The sequence below is a fragment of the Callospermophilus lateralis genome, chromosome 4 (assembly GCF_048772815.1).
Source record: "Callospermophilus lateralis isolate mCalLat2 chromosome 4, mCalLat2.hap1, whole genome shotgun sequence".
Classification (NCBI taxonomy): Eukaryota; Metazoa; Chordata; class Mammalia; order Rodentia; family Sciuridae; genus Callospermophilus; species Callospermophilus lateralis.
In genome coordinates this window covers 60132366-60157928 of record NC_135308.1, presented here as the reverse complement: position 1 = coordinate 60157928, position 25563 = coordinate 60132366, and the positions used below count along the sequence as shown (strand labels likewise).

General features: G+C 37.6%; 1 protein-coding gene across 3 annotated transcripts in view; it reads left to right on the top strand.

Moving 5' to 3' along the window:
- The first annotated feature begins 578 nt into the window (after positions 1–578).
- Positions 579–25563, top strand: part of Ubxn8 (UBX domain protein 8) — a 34282-nt gene continuing 9297 nt past the window's right edge. For 2 of the 3 annotated variants that reach the window (XM_076852519.1, XM_076852520.1), the window contains exons 1-4: positions 579–666; positions 4199–4321; positions 8160–8230; positions 23886–24008. In XM_076852519.1, the coding sequence (XP_076708634.1) occupies positions 579–666; positions 4199–4321; positions 8160–8230; positions 23886–24008 (405 nt within the window). The remainder of the gene's footprint in view (positions 667–4198; positions 4322–8159; positions 8231–23885; positions 24009–25563) is intronic. The other variant, XM_076852521.1, reaches the window with a different exon arrangement.

Sequence of the window (25563 nt, the reverse complement as noted above, 5' to 3'; positions counted from 1 at the left end):
ACTCAGGTTCAGTCATTAACAGTAACACAGAAGGCAAAACTGAAAAGGAGAGTAAAGGGTGGCAGGTGTACAGTATCAGGCATTAGGGTGTGTGGGAATGGGCAGGTATTTGGTGCCAGGCCCCACTTCAAAAGAAGCCGCAGGAACTGTTGGGGAGATAGTTGCTTAGTAAGCTAGGATCTGAAAGTCCACAATCACCTCCTACTACCAAAAGTTAAGGGGCCAGGCCACTTCCTCACAAGGTCAACTGCTCGTGTACTTTCCCTTCATCTTATTTCACTCTCAAGAGCTCTTTTTAGACTACACAGTCAAGACAGACCGACAGCTTGCTCAGCCTCCAGAAGGCCACCACCCTAAGAACCCTGGACATCATGTGATGGGGCGCTGATCTGTATTTCTTCTGAGACAAGAACTATGAGTTCAAAACCAGAGGGGCTTAGCTCAGCCTGACCAACGAGCCAGCCTCGGGGTCCAGTCCCCAGCAAATTCCTTGGGTAGGAAGGACTCCACTCCGCCCTCCTGAGAAGGCGCGTCCGGAAGGGGCGGGCTCTGCTTCTGGTCGCGGGGCGGCCGCCGCTATGGCTTCTCGAGGGGTCGTTGGCATTTTCCTGCTCTCTGCGCTCCCCCTTTTGTGTCTGGAGCTCCGGCGTGGGATCCCGGACTTAGGTAAGGTCGGCTTCCCTCGCTTGGCGCTCACAGCTGGGAAATTTTCACGTGAATGTTGTGTAGAATTACCTGGCTCCTGGCAGCGGCGCCTCCGGGCGGCGGTGACTACGATTCCCAGACTGCCCCGCGCCTGGCTCCGTCGGCCTGAGCCGACTCCAAGTCCGGACCGGGTTCCCTGCAGATGGGGCCAAGTTTTGTGGGGGAGGGAGGGGACTAGAGGCGGGGCCTAAGGGGACAGAGCACTGTATACTCAAAACTATGATGAGTGCTGGGAAGGACACCAGCAGGTTGATAGGATGAAAGCTTTCTTAGGAATTTAAGTAGAGCTTTATTTATGTGGTGGAGAACCATGTCCATGAAAAGCCGGGGGCGGGGGAAGGAGGGGGGAGGATATTCCAGGCAAAAGGAGTATGGTACATTGGAGGAAAAAAGATGAAGGTCACTGTGGCAAGATCAAGGACTGGGGTTGGCGGTGGGAGTCTCAAGATAAAAATATTTGTTCAACCCCGAAGATAAGCCAGTCACTAAGTGCTGTCTGTTATCTCATTGATGGCCCTACAACCATGAGCATATAAGTCCCCAGGGAACTGAGACGGGGAAGATAAGTGACTTCTTAGAGATTTTGAAAAGGTCATTGTGGACTCTCTGTGGAGAATGTTTTGAAAGGCCTATAGTTGAAAGCAGTGAGGCAAATTATCCTTGTGTATCTCGTGATGATGTAAGTCGTGATGATGGTCTGAACCAGGGTAACAGATTTGGAAAGATTTGGGATATTGTCAAAGTAGAATCAACAACTCTGTTGATGGATTGATGTTTGGAGTGAGAGAAAGGAAGAATTCAAGCATGACTCCTGCATAGGGGATTTGTAACAGGGCAGCCCCTTCTGAAAGTTGTCCTAGCAGGATTACTTTCACCTTCCCTTCCTAATCCTTTGGCATTACTTCCTTTTTTACCTGCAGTTCTAAACTCCAAGGAGAGGCCTTATTGTAATAATCCAAATTCTGAGGAGAGGCCTCACCTGAATACTTTATTTAGATTCAGAGAACTTTGATGGTCTTTGTAACACTCTTCCTTGGTAACTAACTGCAAGAGGTCAAAAATCCATTGTGATAAGGCTTTGACCCTTATTGAGGAAGGACCCCCACAGCCTGTAGCCTCCCTGCTTCCTTATCTCACCATAACAACCATTCACCCTCCTGAGCCCAGCATGTTAGAGATTGAAGGAGTTACCCCCTGTATCTTCTTCAGGGCTGGCCTTGAATAAACCTAATTTCTTTCCTGCCAATGCTGGGCTACAGAACATGGGTCCAGACATTTGAATTTTGTTAGTAGTGCTGTTGGTGAAGAGAAAACTGGAAGGAAAATTGTAAGGGTGTGGAGAGTCAGGAATTGTTTTTTGGGTATAATTAGTTCACATGTCAGCCTCTCTTCTTACACTCAGTTCATTATCCTTGTATATCTCCATTCTTTTTCAACACTTTCTCCTCACCTCTGGAAGTCAGGGCCCAAAATGTTGCTTGAAATAAGAAGTGAAATAAAATACTTTAAAAAAATTTACAAGACTCTCCTTACTCAAGCTGTATTGAAAGATATCAAGACCTTTACACAGATGATACGCAGAGAAGTGAAATTTACACTCATCTTTTATTGCAAAATTCACTTGCTTCCTTGCCTTTACAGCAGTCATTCCTCTATTCCTGCAGCATTTAGTTTTACTACTGAGCCATGTCCTGAGTTCTTTTAGTGTTTTATTTTAAGGCAGCTTATAAAATTGCCGAGGTTGGCCTCAAACTTGAGATCCTTCTGCTTTGGCCTCCTGAGTCACTGGGATTACAGGCATATGCTATCATGCCCGGCTCCTTTAGAATCTTTCTACTTTACCCTGATATTTAAGTCACTAGTCAATGAGAAGGACACCGCTTAGCTTATCAAAGGAGACCTGTTCCCCCACCAGCTCTGATCTCTGGGAAATATACTTCTTGAGGGTAGCAACCACATCTAATTTGTTTTTGTATTCTCAGAATTTATTGTCTAAATTAATAAAGCTAGGTTAAGAGTTCCAGAAATTGCAAGTGGGCTCCTGGTGAGCTCATAGTTCCTGAAATTTTTATTTGACTAACATAATTAACACTTTTTCCTAGAATCCTTTGTTGTGAACTGGTAGTTTCCTTTGGATTCTTTTTTAAAATTTTCTTTTACAGTACTGGGGATTGAACCCTAGGATGCTCTACCACTGAGCTATATCCCCAACTTCCTACCAATACATTTTACTTGTACTTAAGCTAAATATTTTGAGACTGCTTCCTCAAATTTATTATCTTTTAAAGTGCCCTGCTTTTGGTTTCTAGAGTTTAGGTACCAAATAAACCTTTATTTAAACATTTTTAACTTGAAAGTAGTACACACAAATCTATTTTTTTTCATGTTCCTATGTGATATACCCATTTTGCTTCCATATTATGAAACATTCCACAACTCAAGATGATTTTTTTATGTAATAGTACTCTAGGTATTATATTGCTTTTGTAATGGCCAGAGATAACCCAGATTTATTTATGTGTTCCATCAAACGTCTGAATCAATAGCTACTACCCTCGAAAGTTGGAGGAGCTGTGATGTGAAAAGAAAAAAGATCTCTAAACAATTTTAAATTGCAGTTTATAAAAGAAGGAATAATATCTGTTTTCTGTTAAAAATAAAACATTTAAGTCTATTCTATACATTTTTGTAATTCCTTCTTTAATCTTTAGTTAAGACAAACTATGAGCCCTGATCATTTTGGTATCATGGTTCATTCAAATCTCTGCCAAGTAACTTTTTTTTTTTTTGGTGTCAAGGATTGAGCCCAGGGGTGCTTAACCACTGAGCCATATCCCCAGCCCTTATTTATTTATTTATTAATATTTATTTAGTTGTAGATAAATATAAAGTATATTTATTTTCATGTGGTGCTGAGGATCCAACCTAGTGCCTCACACATTCGAGGCAAGTGCTTTACCACTGAGCTAAAGCCCCAGCCCCCCCTTTTTATTTTTATTTTGAAATGGTCTTGCTAAGTTAAATAGGGCCTTTCTAAATTGCTGAGGATGGCCTTGAATTTGCAACCTTCCTGCCTTATCCTCCTGCGCTGCTGGGATTACATGTGTGTGACACTGTGTCCTAAAACAATAACTATATTTAATAAAATTAGAATTTGATGAAATGATACTCTCACAGTTTGATTTCCAATTATGTAAACTAATTTTTCCTCTTCTCTGGGTAGAAAGAAAAGCACGACTTATACATTATTGATTATTATGATATTTATAATATAGCTGATCACCATCATTATACCAGAAGACGTTTATCTAGAACTAGTTTCTGAAAACTTATTCTGGTAATGACAACCATGATGAATTTTAGTGTCCAAAGGAGAATATTTGGAAGAAATCCTAAGATAGTTGCATAACTTAATTTTATTTTTATACAAATAATCATCTGTTATTCTTACCAAGAAAAGTGTGTTTAATTTTAATTTTTGTTTCTTTAAAAGGAATTAAAGATCTCATCATGCTGTGTGGCCGAGTTTTCTTGCTGCTTGCTCTCCTTACTTTAATTATTTCCATGGCTACCTCATTGATTAACTCATTTAAATCTTCCCCAGCTTATCTGAAAGGTAAGTTTATTTATGCTACCCTTTAAACTTTTCTATTCAACTTTCTTTACTTATTCATTACACAATAAGAGCCAGTTTGCCATTAATTTGATTAATGTATAACTATATTGACGATTATTTTGTTTTGTTATTATTTTTTTGTTTTTTATTTGAGAGAGCGTCTCACTAAGTTGCTGGGGATTTTGCTGAGTTACTGAAGCTTGGCCTCCTGAGTTGGTGAGATTACAGGTGTATGCCATGGCACATGACCTTGATGATTATTTTGAATGGATTATAAATTCCAACATTTTAATGAAAAACTACATTTTCCTTATATATATTTTTGAAGCTCTATCATTTTTAAGTTTATTACATTCTAAATTCTCTAATTTTAAATTGTGCATTTGTGTTACTTAACTATTTGATACATACAATTTGTAAAATATTATACAATGAGTAGGTGTATATGCCATTAATCTCTAACACCCTTTCATCCTAATTTTTTATTGCAATTACAGCAGTTTTTCTTCAGGCACCTAAGTCCTGTATATAGTTGGGTGCCTCGGAAATCATGCTCATTCTATTTTTGTTTCTGTTTGGGCAGGTGAGAGTTTATGATTCTTTTAAAAATATTTATTTATATATTTTAGTTGTAGTTGGACACAACACCTTTATTTCACTTACTTATTTTTGTATGTGGTTCTGAGGATTAAACCCAGGGTCTCGCATGTGTGAGATGAGTGCTCTACCACTGAGCCACAATCCCAGCCCGAGAGTTTATGATTTTTTAAAGAAATTTGTTCTAATTAGTTATACATGACAGCAGAAGACATTTCAACTTATCGTACACAAATGGAGCACAACTTCTCCTTTCGCTGTCATGGAGTCACACCGTTTGTACAATCATACATGTACATAGGGTAATAATGTCCCTCTCATTTCACCATGCTTCCCACCCCCACACATTCTTCCCTAGCCACCTTTTGCCCCACCCCCTCCTCCATTATGGATCAGAATCTGTATGTCAGAGAAAACATTTGGCCTTTGGTTTTTTGAGATTGGCTTATTTCGTTTAGCACGGTAGTCTCTAGCTCCCTCCATTTACCTGCAAATGCCATAATTTCATTCTTCTTTAAGGCTCAGTATTCCATTGTGTATATTTACTTACCACATTTTAAGAATTCATGATTTTCTATAGAAGCCTTTTAAAACCATATTGTGCCGGGCATGGTGGTGTATGCCCATAATCTCAGTGGCTCAGGAGGCTGAGGCAGAAGGATCTAGAGTTCAAAGCCAGCCTCAGCAACAGGCACTAAGCAACTCAATGAGACCTTGTCTCTAAATAAAATTCAAAAAATCGCTGGGGATGTGGCTCAGTGGTTGAGTGCCCCTGAGTTCAATCCCCAGTACCCCGCTGTCTCGAGGAGGCAAAATTGTGATGTATGTAGTCGAGGGGAGAAATAAAGAATGTCCATGTGCTTCTGCTCTCTTCAATGCTTTATTCATTCAAATTACTCAATACAATTTCACTCTATAGGTTCTTAATCAAGAAAACGACAGTACTTAATGCTAGGCACTTTTATCAATTGGCAGCAAACACTTAGAGATTAATTAATTCACAGCAAACAATTCTAGATTAATTCTAAGCACTGCAAAACACACTTAATCATTACAGGCTAATGACAGACATTCCCTTTGCAGGCTAAGTTCAAATGTCAGATCAGAAGTCTTATGCCTTAAGCTTTATGTCCAGTAGATGCACACTCACTCAGACCGCAGTGATCAGGTCCGGAACCATGGCCAGCTTTTTCTGGCGTGGAGTGGACCACTGGTTGAGGAGAGGGTCTGGGGAGAAGTTGCAGCTCTCACCAAGGTCCAGACAGGTGGTAGAGTTTGAGAGCAGTGAGGATCACGCACGCAGAGGATCAGGAGCCATGACAACTGATGGGAATGTCAGGTCCTCATCAGGTTCTCCAGCTCGAGTATATCCTTGTTTAGATTGGCTGAATCCCTGTTCATTTGCTCTATCATTTATATTGAATCCTAGGGGTTTTTGACCCCCCCTTTAAATCCTTATTAGCTATCACCGGATTTCTCAGTGACATCATTTACCCTGGGGTCAGAAACATCTGGTCTGGTGGTCTCTACCCTGATCTTCTTGCCTTTCCCTCTTATCAGGCAAGGACAGCCTTCCAGGGGCTTCACTCTGTTTATCAGGGTGAGGGGAAGTAACTTGTTTGAGGCCTTACTGGAGAGCTCTGTGGGTGTGCCTGGTGAGACTGCAGGTTTCAAACCACAGTTTTTAAAATGGAGTTGCTTAGACTCAGGCCTAAGGCCATCCTCACACCTCCTCCCCCCAAAAAACACTCCAGTATTGTACTTGGCCTTAGAACAGATGAATCTTAAATTTTTTTTTTTTTATATTTTATCTTTTGGGGGGTGGTACTGGGAATTGAACCCAGGGCCTTGCACATGCTAGGTAAGTGCTCTACTACTGAGCTACATTTTATATGCAATTAGGAAAAAGGTCACCAGTAATGAATTTGGTACATTATTTAAAAAGTTGTTTATTTAAATGTAAATAAATAAGAAAATGAGCAGTGCTTTTGCATTATTCATGAAAAAATCTAGGAGTGGTGTATACCTATAATCCCAGGGGCTTGGGAGGCTGAGGCAGAAGATCAAAAGTTTAAAACCAGTGTCAGCAATTTAGTGAAGCCTGGAGCAACTTGGTAAGAGCCTGTCTCTAAATAAAATGTAAAAAGTGCTGGAGATGTGGCTCAGTGCTTAAGGACTTCTGGGTTCAATTCCCGCTACCAAACATCCATTTGGTAATCCTTTTCAATCCAAACATAAGTGACAACATAGATGTTTCAGGGTTTCCCAATCATAATTCCCCCCACCCCTTTTGGAAGTTATTTGGCTTCTTAAACTTAAAATGACTCATTTGGATTTTAAAAATTTATTTATTTATAGATTTTGAGAGTCTCACTAATTTCCCAGGCTGGACTCGAACTTAAGATGCTCCCATCTGAGATTCCTAAGTGGTAGAGTGCTTGCCTTGCATGTGTTGAGGCCCTGGGTTTAATTCCCAGTACTGCAAAAAAAGAACAAAAAAGAAAAGACAAACAAAAGAATCAAGCTACATACTTAAAAGGGAGTTGGGAGTAGTGGCACATGCCTGTAATTCCAGCGACTCAGGAGGGTGAGGCAGGAAAATTGCAAGTTCAAGGCTATCCAGGCAATTTAACAAGACTTTGTCTCAAAATAAAAATTAAAAGCACTGGGGATGTAGCTCAGAGGTAGAGTGCCCCTGGATTCAATCCCTAGTACCAGAAGAAAAAAAAAAGAGAGGAGCAAAAATATTTTTTCTTCTCTTTCAGTGGATAGTAACCTAATATTGGATCAGTCATTTTAAGAGCTGACAAGCACACATACCTTTAGGGACTTTTACTGTCATGTTTAACGGCAACAAATGACACTTCATGCCTGAAGTGCAGCATTCCACACTTCACATTGCAGTAATGGGTTTCCATGCTGTGCCTCAGAGCTGCTGAAACCCTATTGGGACCTGAAGAAGAAAACTCATGAAAATATTCTGGAAGCCTCTTTAGCAGAAACTTTTACATACAATAATACATAGTGGAGAATTGTTTCAGAACAGAGCCTTTACGATTTTATGTGCAGATTTCTATATTTCCAACTGTTTGCATGTACTTCATTTTCATTACTTGAAAAAATATAATCTGTTTTTCAAAGGCTACTTGTCTCTTCAAAAATGTTAAAATCTACAGACTGTGCCATGTGACTTATTGATACTTGGGAATTAAAAAGCACGTTTATGATTTTGATGTTTTAGAAGAAGAAGAGAAGAATGAGAAAAGACAAAAACTTGTAAGGAAAAAACAACAAGAGGCACAGGGTGAAAAGGTAAAACATAATTTCCAGAGAGTAAAACAACACTTATGTTTTGATGTTGTTAGTAGAAGTTTAAGAAAACACAAAAATTTGTGAGAAAACAAGAGGCACATTGAAAAGGTAAAGTGTCATTTTTAGAGAGTAAAACATTTTAGAAAACAAAAACATCTGGGGCATTTATAACTGAAGTTTGTTGCTTTCTGGGTTTTCTACTTAGATTTTTAAAAATAATATTCAGGGCAAATTCATTATTTTAAAGTTAATTAAAAAAATTTTTTTAGTTGTAGATGGACATTTATATATATTAATACTATATATAAAATATATATATATATATACACATACATATATACACACACATACATACATACACCTTTATTTGTTTATTTTTATGTGGTGCTAGGGATCAAACCTAGTGCCTCACACATACTAGACAAGCGCTCAAACACTGAGCCACAACCCCTGACCTTTTTTTTTAAATATGTATTTTTTAGTTTTAGGTGGACACTATATTTTATTTTTATGTGATCCTGAGGATCAAACCCAGTGCCTCATACATGATAAGTGAGTGCTGTAGCACTGAGCCACAACCCCAGCCCAAAATTGATGATTTTTTTTTTTTTTAATATTTATTTTTTAGTTTTCCGCGGACTCAACATCTTTGTTTGTATGTGGTGCTGAGGATCGAACTCAGGCCACACGCATGAGAGTGCTACCGCTTGAGCCACATCCCCAGCCCAAAGTTGATGATTTTAAAGTGTATAGATTCGTGATTTTAAGATTGATTATTTTAAAATGTACAATTTAGTAACCTTTTTTTGGGGTATTGGAGATTGAACTCAGGGGCACTTGACTACTAAGCCACATCCCCAGCCATATTTTGTATTTTATTTAGAGACAGGGTCTCACTGAGTTGCTGAGTGCCTTCTGTTGCTGAGGTTGGCTTTGAACTTTGGATCCTCCTGTATCTTTAACCATTGGGGTTAAATACGGGCACTACCATGCCCGGCTCAGTAATGTTTAGTATATTCACAGGGTGGTGCAGCTACTTAGTACCTCTATCTAGTTCTAAAACAGTTTTATCACCTCAAAAGAAAACCCCTCAGCCCATTAAACACTTATACCCCATTACCCTCTCCTCCTATTCTCTAGCAACCACTAATCTGCTTTATGTTTGTATGGATTACCTGTTCTGGATATTTCCTATAATTATAACATGTTAACTTTTTCTGTGTGACTTCTTTAATTTAGCATAATATTTTACAGGTTCATTCATCCTGTAGCATTCTTTTTATGGTTGAATGATATTCTGTTGTATTGATGTACCAAAATTTGTTTGTTCACTCATTTGTTGATGAACATTTGCATTGTTTCTACTTTTTGTATAGGGAAAATGTTTTATTCTTTTTTTTTTTTTAAGAAACATTTTGTTATTATTTATTTTTTTAGTTTTCAGTGGACATATCTTTATTTTTTTTTATTTTTATGTGGTGCTGAGAATCGAACCCAGCACCCCGCACATGCCAGGCAAGCGTGCTACCACTTGAGCCATATCTTCAGCCCTGTTTTATTCTTTTACCATTGAATATGATGTTAGCTATACGTGTTTTAAATTTTATTTATTTATTTATTGCTATGCAAGAGAACTTTATCATAGGAGAAAGTAAAGTAAAACTCAAGCAGAGAGAACAACTTTGTGTTTTTTTTTAATGTTATTGTATTTTTTATACTTTTATTTATTTATTTATTTATGTGTGTGGCGCTGAGAATTGAACTCAGTGCCTCACATATGCTAGGCAAGTGCTTGACCACTACACTACAGCCCCAGCCCTTGCTATGGGTTTTTGTAAATGCTCTGTGTTGGATTTTGTCAATTTTTTTTTAAATTTTTTTTTTATTGGTTATTCAAAACATTACAAAGATTGCAGAATCACATCAGTTACACATCCACATTTTTACATAATGCCATAATAATAACTGTTGTATTCTGCTACCTTTCCTATCCTCTACTATCCCCCTCCCCTCCCCTCCCATCTTCTCTCTCTACCCCATCTACTGTAATTCATTTCTCTCCTTATATTTTTCCCATTCCCCTCACAACCTCTTATATGTAATTTTGTATAACAATTTTTTTTGTATTAGAGGTGGAACCTCTAATACAAACGATTTAGGCACATCTGTAGGCCTTAATTTTTTATTTTGAGACAAGGTTTCACTAAGTTGCTTAGGGCCTTGCTTTGTTACTGAGGCTGGCTTTGCACTTGCAGTCAGCCTCCTAAACTGCTGGAATTACAGGTGTAATTGTGCCTGGCTTAAACCTTTTTTTTCTTTAATTGAAATGAGCACTTGCTTTTCCTCTTTGATTCTATTAATGTGTATTATTATTACTATTATTATTTTTGGTACTGGGATTAAACCCAGTGGTGCTGTACCACTGAGCTATATCCCTGGCATTTTGTTTTGTTTTGTTTTAAATTTATTTTTGAAGCAGTCTTTCTAAATTTCCCAGGCTTGTCTTAATTTTTTTAATACTCCCACCTCAGCCTCCCAAGGCACGGGTATCACAGGTGCGTGACACCACTAGTTTGTTCTTTTATGGAGTAACATTAACTGATTGATTTGAGATCCTGTGTGTGTGTGTGTAGTTGAGGATTGAGCCCAGGGTTTTGTGCACGCTAGGCAAGTGCTCTACCACTGAGCTACATTGCCCAGCCTCTTTATTTTCTTTTTTTAAATTAGGTGTTTACAGCTAGCTTTTTTTTCTGGGCACTGCTTTTGTCTTTACATTCTATTAGAGACTGGTTACCATAGCTTGAAATTGTATGTGATAAGTATCTTAAGTTATTTTTTTGACCTTGCTATGTAAGGTAATCACCAGTTTGATGACTGATTTTTGTGAAAGAAGATATGCCTGTGGACATTCACCTAAATATTAACTCTTTAATAAGACCTTTGTATAAGGATATTATTATTTTAATATCTATAGAACAGATATCTTTTTCTGTTTTTAGACTTTTTCTGTGTGGTGCTGGGGATGGAACCCTCATCCTAGGCAGGTTCTCTCTCTCTTTTTTTTTTAATCCGTACATTTCTTGATTTATTGATTTCTCTTTCTCTTTCTTACAAATTTGCAATACTATTAGGATGGTAGACATTAAATTTGAATTAGATCCTATCTCTATTCCTCCCAATTCATCCTTGAAAATGCTCATAGATGGGAAGTTCACCTTTTATTAAGCAGGTCATTCTATTTTTAAGTAGATTCCATTCATATTGAAACACATATGATTTTATCTTTCAATGATCACACAAAAGCCCTCTCATTCTACATGCCCTCTTGCAAAGCTGTTTTGTTACTCTTTCCATCAGGAAGTGGAGTCGGTGTCCTCTCCCCTTGAACCTGGGCTAGGTTTATGAATTGGTTTGATAAAGATGAGGCAAAAGTGACAAATTGGGCCATGAGAGACATTGCAGTTTCCATTCTTGCCCTTCTGAAATCCTGAGCTACTATGTAAACTTCCTGGAGAGTGAAAGAGAAAGAGCAGCCAAACAGAGGCCCTGGAGGACACAGCATGGGAAGAGAGAGGCCAATGTGGTCCCAGAAGGTTCAGTTACACCCTAGCAGAAAGGCCAGAAGCATTATCAGCAGCTTAATTCCCACAGAGCCAAGTCCAGCTGCCCCAGGTTTCACCCACCCACTGTCCAATTCATGTTGTTGTAGAGAGCAGCCACTGCCATTGAACTCTACCCACCATCCAGAACTTTAAGCCAGTAAATGGTGGCTGTGGCTTTGATCTGAAGAGTTTTGAGACCTTATTATGCTGCAATGGGGTATGAAGGGGAAGAGTCTTCATTATAAGGAGGAAAATTAAGACGACTGACATAAGCCAGACTGTCAAGTGGCAAATGAAAAGTACAGAAAGAGAGGTAGAGGAACAGGTGGGAGAACAGTAGGTGGCATGATCTGGTGATGGGATCAGGGGCAGAGAATAAGGAGAAATAAAGATCATTGTGAAAATCTGTGACTAGGAAAATACTGTTGTGGGTGGACAGCAATAGGGCCTAGATAAAGACCTGGATTTTTTGAGGAGGATGCCTCCAATGTGCAGTTGTTATTTCTTTTTATTTTTTTTCCTTTTTTTTAATTGGTTGTTCAAAACAATACAAAGCTCTTGACATATCATATTTCATACATTAGATTCAAGTGGGTTATGAACTCCATTTTTACCCTGTATACAGATTGCAGAATCACATCGGTTACACATCCACATTTTTACATAAAGCCATATTAGTAACTGTTGTATTCTGCTACCTTTCCTATCCTCTACTATCCCCCCTCCCCTCCCCTCCCATCTTCTCTCTCTACCCCATCTACTGGAATTCATTTCTCTCCTTGTTTTTTTTCCCCATTCCCCTCACAACCTCTTATATGTAATTTTGTATAACAATGAGGGTCTCCTTCCATTTCCATGCAATTTCCCTTTTCTCTCCCTTTCCCTCCCACCTCATGTCTCTGTTTAATGTTAATCTTTTCCTCCTGCTCTTCCTCCCTGCTCTGTTCTTAGTTGCTCTCATTATATCAAAGAAGACATTTGGCATTTGTTTTTTAGGGATTGGCTAGCTTCACTTAGCATAATCTGCTCTAATGCCATCCATTTCCCTGCAAATTCCATGGTTTTGTCATTTTTTAGTGCAGAGTAATACTCCATTGTGTATAAATGCCACTTTTTTTTTTATCCATTCATCTATTGAAAGGCATCTGGGTTGGTTCCACAGTCTAGCTATTGTGAATTGTGCTGCTATGAACATCAATGTGGCAGTATCCCTGTAGTACGCTCTTTTAAGGTCTTCAGGGAATAGTCTGAGAAGGGCAATAGCTGGGTCAAATGGTGGTTCCATTCCCAGCTTTCCCAGGCATCTCCATACTGCTTTCCAAATTGGCCGCACCAATTTGCAGTGCCATCAGCAGTGTACAAGAGTACCTTTTTCCCCACATCTTCGCCAACACTTGTTGATGTTTGACTTCATATAACTGCCAATCTTACTGGAGTGAGATGGTATCTTAGGGTTGTTTTGATTTGTATTTCTCTGACTGCTAGAGATGGTGAGCATTTTTTCATGTACTTGTTGATTGATTGTATGTCCTCCTCTGAGAAGTGTCTGTTCAGGTCCTTGGCCCATTTGTTGATTGGGTTATTTGTTATCTTATTGTTTAATTTTTTGAGTTCTTTGTATACTCTGGATATTAGGGCTCTATCTGAAGTGTGAGGAGTAAAAATTTGTTCCCATGATGTAGGCTCCCTATTTACCTCTCTTATTGTTTCTTTTGCTGAGAAAAAACTTTTTAGTTTAAGTAAGTCCCATTTGTTGATTCTTGTTATTAACTCTTGTGCTATGGGTGTCCTATTAAGGAATTTGGAGCCCGACCCCACAATATGTAGATCGGAGCCAACTTTTTCTTCTATCAGGCGCAGAGTCTCTGATTTGATATCAAGCTCTTTGATCCATTTTGAGTTAACTTTTGTGCATGGCGAGAGAAGGGGATTCAGTTTCATTTTGTTGCATATGGATTTCCAGTTTTCCCAGCACCATTTATTGAAGATGCTATCCTTCCTCCATTGCATGCTTTTAGCCCCTTGATCAAATATAAGATAGTTGTAACTTTGTGGATTAGTCTCTGTGTCCTCTATTCTGTACCATTGGTCCACCCGCCTGTTTTGGTACCAGTACCATGCTGTTTTTGTTACTATTGCTCTGTAGTATAGTTTGAAATCTGGTATCGCTATGCTGCCTGATTCACACTTCCTGCTTAGAGTTGCTTTTGCTATTCTGGGTCTTTTGTTTTTTTCATATGAATTTCATGATTGCTTTATCTATTTCTACGAGAAATGCCATTGATATTTTGATTGGCATTGCATTAAACCTATAGAGAACTTTTGGTAATATCACCATTTTGATGATGTTAGTTCTGCCTATCCATGAACAGGGTATATTTTTCCATCTTCTAAGATCTTCTTCTTTTTCTCTCTTTAGGGTTCTGTAGTTTTCATGTATAAATCTTTCACCTCTTTTGTTAGGTTGATTCCCAAGTATTTTATTTTTTTTAGGATATTGTGAATGGGGTGTTTTTCCACATTTCCGTTTCAGAAGTTTTGTCGCTGATATACAGGAATGCCTTTGATTTATGTGTGTTGATTTTATATCCTGCCACTTTGCTGAATTCATTTATTAATTCTAGTAGTTTCTTTGTAGACCCTTTTGGGTCTGCTAGGTATAGAATCATGTTATTAGCAAATAGTGATAATTTAAGTTCTTCTTTTCCTATTTTTATGCCTTTAATTTCTTTCGTCTGTCTAATTGCTCTGGCCAGTGTTTCGAGGACTATATTGAATAGAAGTGGTGATAGAGGGCATCCCTGTCTTGTTCTAGATTTTAGAGGGAATGCCTTCAATTTTTCTCCATTCAGAATGATGCTAGCCTGAGGCTTAGCATAGATAGCTTTTACAATGTTGAGGTAAGTTCCTGTTATCCCTAGTTTTTCTACTGTTTTGAACATAAAGGGAGGCTGTACTTTGTCGAATGCTTTTTCTGCATCTATCGAGATGATCATATGGTTCTTATCTTTGAGTCTATTAATGTGGTGAATAACATTCATTGATTTCCGTATATTGAACCATCCTTGCATCCCAGGGATGAATCCTACTTGATCATGGTGCACAATTTTTTTGATGTGTTTTTGTATTCGATTCGCCAGAATTTTATTGAGGATTTCTGCATCTAGGTTCATTAGAGATATTGGTCTGTAGTTTTCTTTCTTTGAGGTGTCTTTGTCTGGTTTTGGAATCAGGGTGATGTTGGCCTCATAGAATGAATTTGGAAGAGCTCCCTCTTTTTCTATTTCCTGAAATAACTTGAAAAGTATTGGTATTAATTCTTCTTTAAAGGTTTTGTAAAACTCCGCTGTATACCCATCCGGTCTTGGTCTTTTCTTGGTTGGTAGTTTTTTGATTGCTTCTTCTATTTCACCCATTGATATTCATCTGTTCAATTTGTGTGTATCCTCCTGACTCAGTCTGGGCAAATCATATGACTTAAGAAATTTATCGATGTCTTCACTATCTTCTATTTTATTGGAATATAGGTTTTCAAAATAATTTCTAATTGTCTTCTGTATTTCTGTAGCATCTGTTGTGATATTGCCTTTTTCATCTCGTATGTTAGTAATTTGAGTTCTCTCTCTTCTTCTCTTCGTTAGCATGGCTAAGGGTCTGTCGATCTTATTTATTTTTCGAAGAACCAACTTTTAGTTTTGTCAGTTTTTTTAATAGTTTCTTTTGGGGGCTGGGGCTGTAGCTCAGTGGTAAAGCACTTGCCTTGCATGTGTGAGGCACTGGGTTCAATCCTTAGCACCCCATGAAATAAATAAAGATACTGTGTGTTCATCTACAACTAAATAAATATTAAAAAAAAATAGTTTCTTTTGTTTCAATTTCGTTGATTTCCGCTCTGATTTTAATTATTTTTTGCCTTCTGCTACATTTGCTGTTGTTTTTCTCTTCCATTTCTAGGGCTTTGAGATGAAATGTGAGCTCATTTTTTGGTTGGTTTTTACTTTTTTTGAGGAGTGACCTCCAGGCGATGAATTTCCCTCTTAAAACTGCTTTCATTGTGTCCCATAGATTCCGATATGTTGTGTCTGTATTTTCATTTATCTCTACGAATTTTTTGATTTTCTCCTTTATGTCTTCTGTAACCCATTGATCATTCAGTAACATATTGTTCATTTTCCATGTGATGTAGGATTTTTCCTTCCTTCTTTTTTCATTGATTTCCAGTTTTATTCCATTATGATCCGATAAAATGCATAATTTAAGTTCTTCTTCTGGATACAAATGCATGGTATTATCTCAACCCTTTTATATTTACTGAGGGTTGCCTTATGGCATAATATATGGTCTATTGTTGAGAAGGATCCATGTGCTATTTAGAAAAAAGTATATCCACTTGATGATGGTTGATATATTCTATGTATGTCAGTTAAGTCTAGGTTATTGATTGTGATATTGAGTTCTATAGTTTCTTTATTTAACTTTTGTTTGGAGTATCTGTCCAATGGTGAGAGAGGTGTGTTGAAGTCACCCATAATTATTGTGTTGTGGTCCATTTGATTCTTGAACTTGAGGAGAGTTTGTTTTATGAACGTCGCAGCACCCTTATTTGGTGCATAAATATTGATAATTGTTATGTCTTGTTGATGAATGGTTCCTTTTAACAGTATATAATGTCCTTCCTTATCCCTTTTGATTAACTTAGTCTTGAAGTTGATTTTATTCGATATGAGGATGGCCACCCCTGCTTGCTTACGAGGACCGTGTGTGTGGTATATTTTTTCCCAACCTTTCACCTTCAGCCTGTGTATGTCTTTTCCAATCAGATGTGTCTCCTGGAGGCAGCATATTGTTGGATTTGTTTTTTTAATCCATGTTACCAGCCTATGTCGCTTTATTGGAGAGTTTAAGCCATTAACGTTTAGAGTTACTATTGATATATGGTTTGTACTTCCAGCCATGTTTGATTATTTATCTTTTTTTTTTTTTTTAATTTAGTTTGTTTCTCCATGATTAGCTTTCCCCCGCCTTCTGTCTTTACTGAGGTACTTCCCATTGTTGGTTTTGGTTATTGTTTTTCATTTCTTCCTTGTGTAGTGTTTTGCTTAAGATGCTTTGCAGTACTGGTTTTCTGGCTGCAAATTCTTTTAACTTTTGTTTATCATGAAAGATTTTTATTTCGTTGTCGTACCTGAAGCTTAATTTTGCTGGATACAAAATTCTTGGTTGGCATCTATTGTCTTTCAGTGTTTGAAATACGTTGTTCCAGGATCTTCTCGCTTTCAGCGTCTGTGATGAAAAATCCGTTGTTAACCTTATTGGTTTACCCCTGAATGTAATCTGCCTCCTTTCTCTTGTAGCTTTTAATATTTTGTCTTTGTTCTGTATATTGGATATCTTCATATCAATGTGTTTTGGCGTTGGTCTACTGTGATTTTGTATGCTCGGTGTCCTGTACGCATCGACAATTTGTATATCCGTTTCCTTTTTTATTTCTGGAAAGTTTTCTATAATTATTTCATTCAGCAGGTTGCTCATTCCCTTGGTTTGAACCTCTATACTTTCCTCTATCCTGATGACTCTTAAGTTTGTTTTTTTTTATGTTATCCCATATCTCTTGGATGTTTTTCTCGTGTTTTTTTACCAGCCTTTCTGAGTTGGCTAGACTCTTTTCAAGATGATATATTTTGTCTTCATTATCTGATGTTCTGGCTTCTACTTGCTCCACTCTGTTAGTGATACTCTCATTTGAGTTTTTAGTTTGGTTTATAGTTTCCTTCATTTCTAGAATTATTGTTTGATTTTGTTTATAATCTCTATCTCCTGATAAAGATGCTTATTTCCTTCTTTCATCTGTTCATGTAATTCCTTTTCAATGTCTTCTTTCACTGTTTGAATTTGCTGTCTCATATCTTCTTTAAGATTCCATTCCATCTGTCTAAGGTATTCCTTGAGTTCTTTATTTGCCCATTTTTCTGATGCCTCTAGATCCTCCTGAATATTTAGGCTGTCCTGCATTGTTTGTACTCCTTTTCTTCCTTGCTTTTTCATGCTGCTCATGTTATTTCTTGTTCTGTTTGACTGCTGAGTTACTGTTTACTCCTATAAATTTATATGATGCGTGGGAGGAAAGGTATTAGAAGGGAAGGGATGAAGTCACTAAAGAGAATGAGAGTAAGCAGGTAGAATTCAAGGAAGGGGGAATAAGGAAATTGAAAAGAAATGAAAAGACAGAACAAAAAATAGAAAATAAAAAAAGAAAAAAAATTTTAAAAAGTAATAAAAAAATTAAAATTAAAAAAAAATAATAAAAATATTTAAAAAATTAAAAAATAAAAAAAATGAAAATAAAAAAAAACCCAAATAAAAAAAAATTTTAATAAATGCAGTCTTAGAGTTTGATTAACTTCTCTTCCAGTAGGTGGAGCTGTGCCCACTGGGCCAAGCTTCTCCTCTCAATACGCAGGAACCAATCACTGTGCAGCAACTTCTCCTCCCAGACTGGGCGGGTCTCCAATCCTGAGTGCCAAGGGCCTTCTCTTGTGTCTAGTCACTTCCCCACTTTTCCTCAAGCCAGGCCCCGCTCACCGGTGACGCGCACCACAATACTGGCTACACACCAGGTCTGCTGCTCCCAGGAGCCCTATCATCTTGAAACGGGGCACACTCTCCCCGTTTGCCATTCACTCAGACCCTACTTACATTTAAGAATTAGCATGCAGCTGGCATACAGAAGGAATTCTGGTCACTAATTAGCATGCAAGGCTTTGAAATTAATATTATTTCCAAAAGAGATAACATTAAACTTCAGAAATTCAAATATATATGCTCCTGGACTTACAACTGAAGTACATCCTGATAAATAAAAACCTAGGTTAGGTTGAAAAACTTTTGTTTTGGTATTGGGAATTGAACCTGGAGGCGCTTTAACCACAGAGCTAAATCCACAATCCAATTTATTTATTTATGTAGTTGTTTGTTTGTTTTAGTATCGAGAGCTAAATTCAGTGTTGCCTAACCACTGAGCCATATCCTAAGTCCTTTTTTTTTTTTGAGTCAGGATCTCACTAAGTTGTTTAGGGCCTCACTGAGCTGGTGAAGCTGGCCTCGAACTATTTTTTTGTTGTTCTTTTGAGATATACATGACAGTAGCTGTATTTTGGCATATTATACATACATGGAGTATAACTTATTCTAATTAGGATCCTATTCTTGTGGTTGTACATGATTTGGGATTATCCTAGTCCTGTATTAATATATAAGAATAGGAAAGCTACGTCCAATTAGTTCTACTGTCTTCCCTATTCCCATCCTCCTCCCTTCCCTTCATTCTCCTTTATCTAGTCCAATGAACTTCTATTCTTTCCCTCCCCACCCTCCCTTGTTGTAGATAAGCATCCACATATCAGAGAGAACATTAGCCTTTGTTTTTTGGGGATTGGCTTATTTCACTCAGCATGATGTTCTCCAGTTCCATCCATTTACTGGTAAATGCCATTTCATTCTTCTTTTTGGCTGAGTAATATTCCATTGTGTATATATACCACATTTTTTAAATTCAATCATCTGTTGAAGGACACTACGGTTGGTTCCGTGACTTGGCTATTGTGAATTGAACTGCTATGAACATTGATGTGGCTGCATCACTGTAACATGCCGATTTTAAGTCCTTTGGGTATGCACCAAGGAATGGGATAACTGGATCAAATGATGGTTCCATTCCAAGTTTTCTAAAGAATCTCCATACTGCTTTCCAAAGTGGTTGCACCAATCAGCAGTCCCACAAGCGGTGCATGAGTGTACCTTTCCCCCCATATTCTCGGCAACATTTATTGTTACTTTTATTCTTTATAATTGCTGGCCTTGAACTTGTGATCCTTCTGCCCCAGCCTCCCGAGTTGCTGGGGTTACAGGCATGCACCATCATGCCCAGCCTGAAAATATTTTAAGTTGAAATGTATTTAATACAGCTAACCCACAGAACATCATAGCTTGACCTAGCCTACATTAAACATGACCAGGCCAGGTGTAGCAGTAACACCTGTAATCTTAGCTACTTCTAAGGCCAAGGCAGGAGGATCACAAATTCAAAGCCAACCTTAGCAACTTAGGAAGAACCTATCTCAAAAATAAAATAAAAAGAGCTAAGGAGGGCTGGGGTTGTGACTCAGCAGTAGAGTGCTCGCAAAGAATGTGTGAGACCGGGTTCCATCCTCAGCACCACATAAAAATAAATACACAAAATAAAGATATTGTGCAGCTATAACTAAAAAAATAAAATAAATTTAAAAAATTTTTAAAAATGGCTAAGTATATAGCTCAGTAGAACACTCCCAAGGAAGGCTAGGCCCTGGGTTAAATCCCCAATACCAAAACAAAAGTTTTTCAACCTAACCTAGGTTTTTTTTTATCAGGATGTACTTCAGTTGTAAGTCCAGGAGCATATATATTTGAATTTCTGAAGTTTAATGTTATCTCTTTTGGAAATAATATTAATTTCAAAGCCTTGCATGCTAATTAGTGACCATAATTCCTTCTGTATGCTAGCTGCATGCTAATTCTTAAATGTATCTATAATTCCCAAGACTATGTAAATTTGGATTCTATTGTTTGGCAAATGAGTCTAGAAATTTTATTCCTATGCTTTGTCTTTGGGCAGAGGAAGATTAATAAAGCAGTGTCTCACAATATTGTCTATGGACATGGTAAATTGCCTAGCCTGTGCAGACATGTCCCTAATAATATAATGAATTATTTTTTAATATTTAATTTTTGTTGTAGTTGGACACAGTACCTTTGTTTTATTTATTTATTTTTATGTGGTGCTGAGGATCGAACCCAGGGCCTTGCACGTGCTAGTCGAGCATTCTACCCCGCTGAGCCACAACCCCAGCCCCTAAAATGAATTTTTTTAGATTTTTAAATTCTTTTTTTTTTTTTTTTAAGAGAGAGAGAATTTTATTATTTATTTTTTTGTTATCGGCCGACACAACATCTTTGTTTGTATGTAGCGCTGAGGATCGAACCCGGGCCGCATGCATGCCAGGCAGCGCGCTACCGCTTAAGCCACATCCCCAAACCTTAAATTCTTAAATGTATGATTTTTTCTTTTCTGATACCTGAACTTGGTATATAGATAGCTTGACTTGATATATAGGATTATAGATTAAATGTCATTGGTGTTTTGAAGTATTACATCATAATCCTCCAAATTCCAGAGTGGCTTTTGTAAAATCTGATTCTGTCTTCATTTTTGAGCCAGTGTTTATGATCAGTTTTGTGTCCCTTTCTAGAAATTTTTAGGGTCTTTACTTTTACTGTATCCTTGGGATTTTGAAATTTTACTGTGATACCATTTGTTTGTTTTATTTTGCATTTCAAATCCAGAAGGTCCTTACATAGGTACACGTGTCCTTTAGTTCTGTGAAATTTTCTTATATTAGTTCCTGCATAATTTCCTTTATACTCTTTTTTTTTCCTCTCTTTTTTCCTGAAGTTCCCATTAGGTAAAAGTGAGAGTGAACCCAAGGTTGTTTTATCTTCTCTTTTTGATCTTTCTGGGAAATTCAGTTGATTATTTCAGCTGTCATAATGTTAATTTTCGGACTAATTATGCCTTGACCTTTCTTATTCTCTAATATCCTGTTTTTGTTACATATGTGTAATATCTTGTTGTTTGATATGTTTATTTTAAAATGTTTTTCTTTTTCTTGCATACACTCTATTTCTCCAAGTTCTTTTTTTTCTGTTTCAGTCTGTTTTTCAAGTTGGAGACTTTACTTTAGTCATCTAGTAATCCTGGACTCGGCTCCTTCATGTTTAATAATGATACACTAAAAAGCTAACTGATGGGCTGGGGTTGTGGCTCAAGGGTAGAGCGTTCACCTACCATGTGTGAGGCACTGGGTTTGATCCTCAGCACCACATAAAAATAAAGATACTGTGTCCATCTATAACTAAAAAATAAATATTTTTAAAAAAGCTAACTGATGATTACTTGGGTTTATGCATTTTAAAAAAATTTATCAAGCTTTTCCTATAAGGTTTATGTTTTTTATGGTTTATAAGTTACACCTCAAAGGAAAAAAGAAGAAATAAGTTATACCTCAATAAAAAAAGAAAATAGGGGGCTGGGGTTATGGCTCAGCTGCAGAGTGCTTGCCTAGCATTTTCGAGGTCCTAGGTTTCAGCCTCACTAACACATAAAAATAAGTAAAATAAAGGTATTGTGTCCAACTACAACTAAGAAATAAATATTAAAAAGAAAAAGAAAATAGGGCTGGGGATATGGCTCAGTTGGTAGAGTGCTTGTCTTGCATGCACAAGGCCCTGAGTTCAATCCCCAGCACCAAAAAAAAAAAAAAAAAAAAAGCTTATTGGAATTTTTGTGTATATAGGCAGAGCTTGACAGAATATCCCTTGTCAGGCTTCACTGTAGGATGCAGTTTTGAGTCCAGTGAGGAAGTGAATCTCACCTTTCAGCATTTATGTTTTTAGTTTATTCTCAGTTGTACTTTTCACTTATGCTGTCCACTAAGGGCTGGGATCAGTGATTTCTCTCTCTGGTTTATTTTCACAAAGAGTAAACCTTCCATCCCTGGCTGTCTGTAGTAGGGAAGTGGGTGTGGGGATATAGTAGGACTTTATCTCCCCCCCTCTTTTTTCACTATTGACTCAGGTGCAGCAAGTTGTAATAGTCATAATCTTCAGTTCATTACAAATTCATCATCATTTCATGCATGGCTTCCCCATCCCTCCCTATTTTTATTTTTATTTATTTATTTATTTTTTAAAGAGAGAGGAGAGAGAGAGAGAGAGAGAGAATTTTTTTTTTAATATTTTTATTTTTTTAGTTTTCAGTGGACACAACATCTTTGTATGTGGTGCTGAGGATCGAACCCGGGCCGCACGCATGCCAGGCGAGTGCGCTACCGCTTGAGCCACATCCCCAGCCCGAGAGAGAATTTTTAACATTCATTCTTTTTAGTTTTTGGCGGACACAACATCTTTGTTTGTATGTGGTGCTGAGGATTGAACCCGGGCCGCACGCATGCCAGGCGAGCACGCTACCGCTTGAGCCACATCCCCAGCCTTCCTCCCTATTTTTAGCTGTGCACCTCACCCTGGACCTCTGCCAAGGGATCTGGCATCTCTTATTCCTGAGCTATTCCAGGGTCTGTGGAGAACACTGGCTTGCTTTCTTATTGTTGTCCTCCTGCGTAAGCTTTTCAGGTGTAGCTTTCTGACTCTAAAGTCAGTTACCTCTCCTCCACCTATCTTCATAATAGTAGTGGTTTGGGGGTTATGGTGTTTATTTGTTTTATCAGTGATGGAATTTGGATATCTCTTTATTATTTCCATGGTGGTATTGGGGTGATTTCCAAAAGTTTTCAGTTTTGTTTTCTTTAGGCTTTTTTTTTTTTTTTTTTTTTTGTGTGTGTGTGTGTGTGTGTGTTGTGGTATTGGGCATCAAACCCAGGGCCTTGAGTATGCTAGGCAAGTGCCCTACCACTGAGCTACATCCCCAGTCCTCTTTAGGATTTTGGTTTTGCTGTGATGCCCAGGCTGGTCTCAAACTGGTAGGGTCAAGGGATCCAAATAGCTGGGACTAAAGGCACCACCATGCTTAGCTTCCAGTTCTTTCCATCCTTAAAATATTTTGTTTTAACACTCTTCTGAATGAGTTCATGCCTTCTAGATCTGACAGCATGAGAAGGCTTTGTGTCTTGAACAAACTGCTCAGACTTAGATCCTAGAAATTAGGGATAATGCTCTGTGTTCTTTAGTACCCCTAGCTCCATGTATTTTTTTTTTTTTAAATTTGGCATTGAAAACACAAAGACTATATAAGTTCAATGTCTCTTAAGTATAAAACATTTGTTTTTGCTTGCATTACATACAAATTGGAATTTTTAGAAAATGATGCTAAAATGGAGGTAAAATTGAATTAGTGTGAAAATTCAGTTTCCCCCTGGCTTTTATTTACAACTTTGTAGACAATATAAACTTTTAGGAACTTTTATGAATAGTAACAACACCTACTTTGTTTTCTCAAACAGGCCAGCAGATACATAGAGAATGTTTTAAAACCTCACCAGGAAATGAGATTGAAAAAACTGGAAGAGCACTTTTATCAAATGACGGGTGAAACCTGGAAGTTAAGCGGCGGTCACAAACTTGGGGTTAGAAAATATTCTCATTTTATATTAGAAGTCAATTATTAATTTATTTTATATATTTTTTATAAATTGAAAATGTTAGGCTATTAGTACTATTTTTTTTTCAAAATCTTCATTAATAATGATTATATATAGGTTTGTGGGTTGGTTTTTTTTTTTTTGGGGGGGGGGGCGGGGTATATTGCTGAGGATGGAAGCCAGAGTTTCATGCATACCAGGCAGGTACTACATTCCCAGCCCTATGTATCGCTTGTGTTTTTGTTTTATTGTGTAAAGAAGAGTTTATTTAGTTCATAGGTCTGGAGGTGTAAGAACCACACCTGGTGAGGCTTTCTTGCTGGAAGAACCCCAAGGTGATGCAGAGTATCACATGGCAAGAGATAGAACCTATTATTTTTGGTTCCAGGGATTGAACCCAGGGATGCTTTACCACTGAACACATTCCCATTCTTTTTATTTATTTAATTTTGAAATAGAGTCTTGTTAAGTTGCTGAGGCTGGCCTCAAACTTGCAATCCATCTGCTTCAGTTTACCAAGTACCTGGGTTTACAGGCATGTGCATCACTAGGACTTGCTTTTTTATTTTGTTTTGGTACTAGGGATTGAATGTGGGGGGGCGGGCACTTTACCACTAAGGTATATCCCTAGCCCTTTTTTATTTTTTATTTTGAGACAGGGTCTCACTAAGTTGTTTAGAATTTTGCTAAGTTGTTGAGGCTGGTCTTGAATTTGAAATCCTCCTGCCTCAACCTCCTGAGTTGCTAGGATTATAGGTGTCGCCACTAAGGTGGCTCTATATATGAGTGTTTATTCATCATAATTGTGTATCAAGTGGTTAAGTGGTTTTGGTATCTAAAGAACGTAATCTTGGCAAAACTATTACAAGCTAGTCTTTGAGAAAAATATTGAATAAATTACTATTTTGAGGAAAGTCTCATCTTTCCTCAAGTAAGATCTCTAAAGTGTTAAGTTTACATTATATTCATTATGTTTGGCTCAGTTTTAAAAGTCTAATTATCCTTTGGTTATTTTTTCCTTTGTCATTAGGAGATATTTTGTTATTTGCTAATCAAGTTTATAATTTTAAGTTTTCTTACAGAGAAAAAAGAATATTCATAAAGAAATCGTAGAGTATCTGACCACAGATCTTATATGTAAGGCCCATAATGTTTACCTCAGAGTCAACTGGGATGTTTTTATTCATTTCATAATGACAAATATGTCATAACATAACCAAGGGTAGATTAATGTGAAAAATGGGCAACATAAAATGCAACTGTTTTATGTAATGATTTCACTTGAGTTTGTCTTTTCTTCAGTTTTGTGGTTGATAGACATTGATAGGTTGATTTTGTATATACACATACAGACACACAAACACACTCACACATACGTATATTTATTTTTGAGATGGGCCCTAGCTATATTGCCTAGGCTGGTCTGGAACTCCTGTGCTCAAGCATTCCTCCTACCTCGGCTTCCCATGTAGCTGGGACTACTGGAGTATACTATCAGCTATCTGATAGGTTGACTTTAGCCTGATCTGTCTCTCAGAAA